The sequence below is a fragment of the Nicotiana sylvestris genome, chromosome 9 (assembly GCF_000393655.2).
Source record: "Nicotiana sylvestris chromosome 9, ASM39365v2, whole genome shotgun sequence".
NCBI lineage: Eukaryota > Viridiplantae > Streptophyta > Magnoliopsida > Solanales > Solanaceae > Nicotiana > Nicotiana sylvestris.
The window spans coordinates 18,722,203-18,724,332 of record NC_091065.1 but is presented as its reverse complement, the minus strand read 5'-3'; the positions used below and the strand labels follow the sequence as shown (position 1 = coordinate 18,724,332).

At 36.0% G+C, this 2,130-nt stretch overlaps 1 protein-coding gene across 1 annotated transcript; it reads left to right on the top strand.

The window, feature by feature from the left end:
• The first annotated feature begins 1,366 nt into the window (after window positions 1-1,366).
• Window positions 1,367-1,687, top strand: LOC138877296 (uncharacterized). The gene has a single exon (XM_070156894.1). It carries the CDS (start codon window positions 1,367-1,369, stop codon window positions 1,685-1,687), a length of 321 nt encoding a protein of 106 aa, XP_070012995.1.
• The last annotated feature ends 443 nt before the right edge of the window (window positions 1,688-2,130 follow it).

Sequence of the window (2,130 nt, the reverse complement as noted above, 5' to 3'; positions counted from 1 at the left end):
TAAGTTATATTCTTTCTGTGCTTTTATTCTTTATCGATTGTTAGTACTTTAATCATACTGCTTTATTTCATACTGCTTACCTTGTTATATATATATATATATATAACCAGTAGGGCCCTGACCTTCCTCGTTACTACTCGGCCGAGGTTAGGCTTGGCACTTACTGTGTATCATTGTGGTGTACTCATGCCCTTTCCTGCACATGTTTTTCGTATGCAGATCCAGGTTCTGCTACTCAACCGTTCTATCAGTGAGGCAGTCGATATCAGAGACTTCGAGGTATATCTACCGCATCTACAGATCCAAGAGTCTATTCTTCCTTTTAGCTTTAGACTTCCTGTATTTACTTTCAATTAGACATTCTGGAGTTAGAACACTATGTAGTTTTTCATATATTGTGATTTCAAGAGATTCCTAGTTTTGGGAGTTTGATTCAGTTTTAAGAGTATGTATTATATATGCCGAGTGGAAATTGTAAACTCTTTTATTATGTTTTACCAGTAATTTGTCAGTTTCGTATGCCATTTTCTTTTTCCGCAATTTGTTAGGCTTACATAGTCGTAGAGACTAGGTGCCGTCATGACAGTTCACGGAGGGAGAACTTGGGTCGTGACACAAATGTTAACTGTTAGAGTCTCTGATAACGCTAACTATGCCTTATTAAAAAGACCAAATGGTTGCTACAAATATAACCCGATCTAAGAGTCCGGAGTTGAATCTCACAAAGAACTAAGGTTTAGGTACAATTGTTCATAATTACTAAGGAGACAAGTTCGAATAGTTTTTGAGTTATAAAGTTTAAGGTTTTTATTTCTGACTAATTAACTAACAAATATTAAAGCAGTAAAATTATTAACTATAGAGACTAAGGATTGGAAATAAGATTGGAAATGCCTAGAATTATGATTTTTCCTATTATCATAATCTTTCATGTTCAATCTCCTATAATTTCTCCTAAGTATTTTTCACTGATCTTGAGCACTTGACTTATCATAATTCCCACTAGAGCAACTACAATAATGTACTAGTCATATTCTCTCGAATTATGCTAGCTTGCACTTTCTCACTGCTAACTATAACCACGTCAAAACTTTATTATCTCTATTCCCGCTTTTAAACCCGATATATTGATCTCTCCTATACTTTGGGAGTGACATTGTTCAACAACAATATAAATATACACTTTTTCTCAAGTAATATATAATATATAAGCACAGTCAATTAAGAGCTTTTCAATTAACTAAAATAAGCATGCAACTGAATACGTAGAAAAATTCAAAGGTAAAACTATATTAGAACGTAAAAAGAATTCATCCTTCAAAAGTTCACTCAACTCTAGTATAGAAACAGTAATAGTGTCTTAATCATGGCCTTCTCAGTCAATGTACAGAGTAATAGCGACATTATGACTGAAGCTCTTGCAGCTGAGTTTGGAGTGAAATGGTGTGGCCACCATGTGCTCAATAATTTTGTTCTTGAACTTGACTCTCTGATAATTGCAAATATGTTGACAAAGAAAGAGGCCAACAACCTCAAGATTGAGCAGATCGTGGACAACACCATCAACTCCATAACTGATGCTAATATATGTGTGCAACACTGTCTAAGGGAGGCTAACCAAGAAGCTGATTGCCTGGCTAAACTCGCAGCTACTTCCAATCAGGCCAAGATCTTCCAGAACTTCTAACAACTCCCAAGCATGGTTAAAAGTGTTCTCCTTCTTGATAAATGGCAGCTTCCCACAATAAGAACAAAGTATAAAAAATCTAATTTTTTTATTAGCTAGAGTTGTATATAGTGTTTGGAGCGAGGACCTATACGTTTTTTTGTCTTTTCAGTCCTCCTTCAATTTATTGGGTGATGGCATCACCCCTGTTGTATTATTGCTCAGGTACGGTTTATGCCCCCCTCGTGCTCGTTTTTGTGAAATACAACATAACCTAGAACTTCTATCTGGGTAATTTATTTAAAAGCAAGGTAGGATCGAATAGTACCGCAAGCAACACGGTTGATAATTCTCCAATCTTCTTCTCCAATAACATCTGGTTTCTTTTCTTCAATGGCCAGATCTAGCCCTTGTTGAAAAAGGACATCTAGAACCTCGCCTTGCCACATCCCAAAATGTCCGGA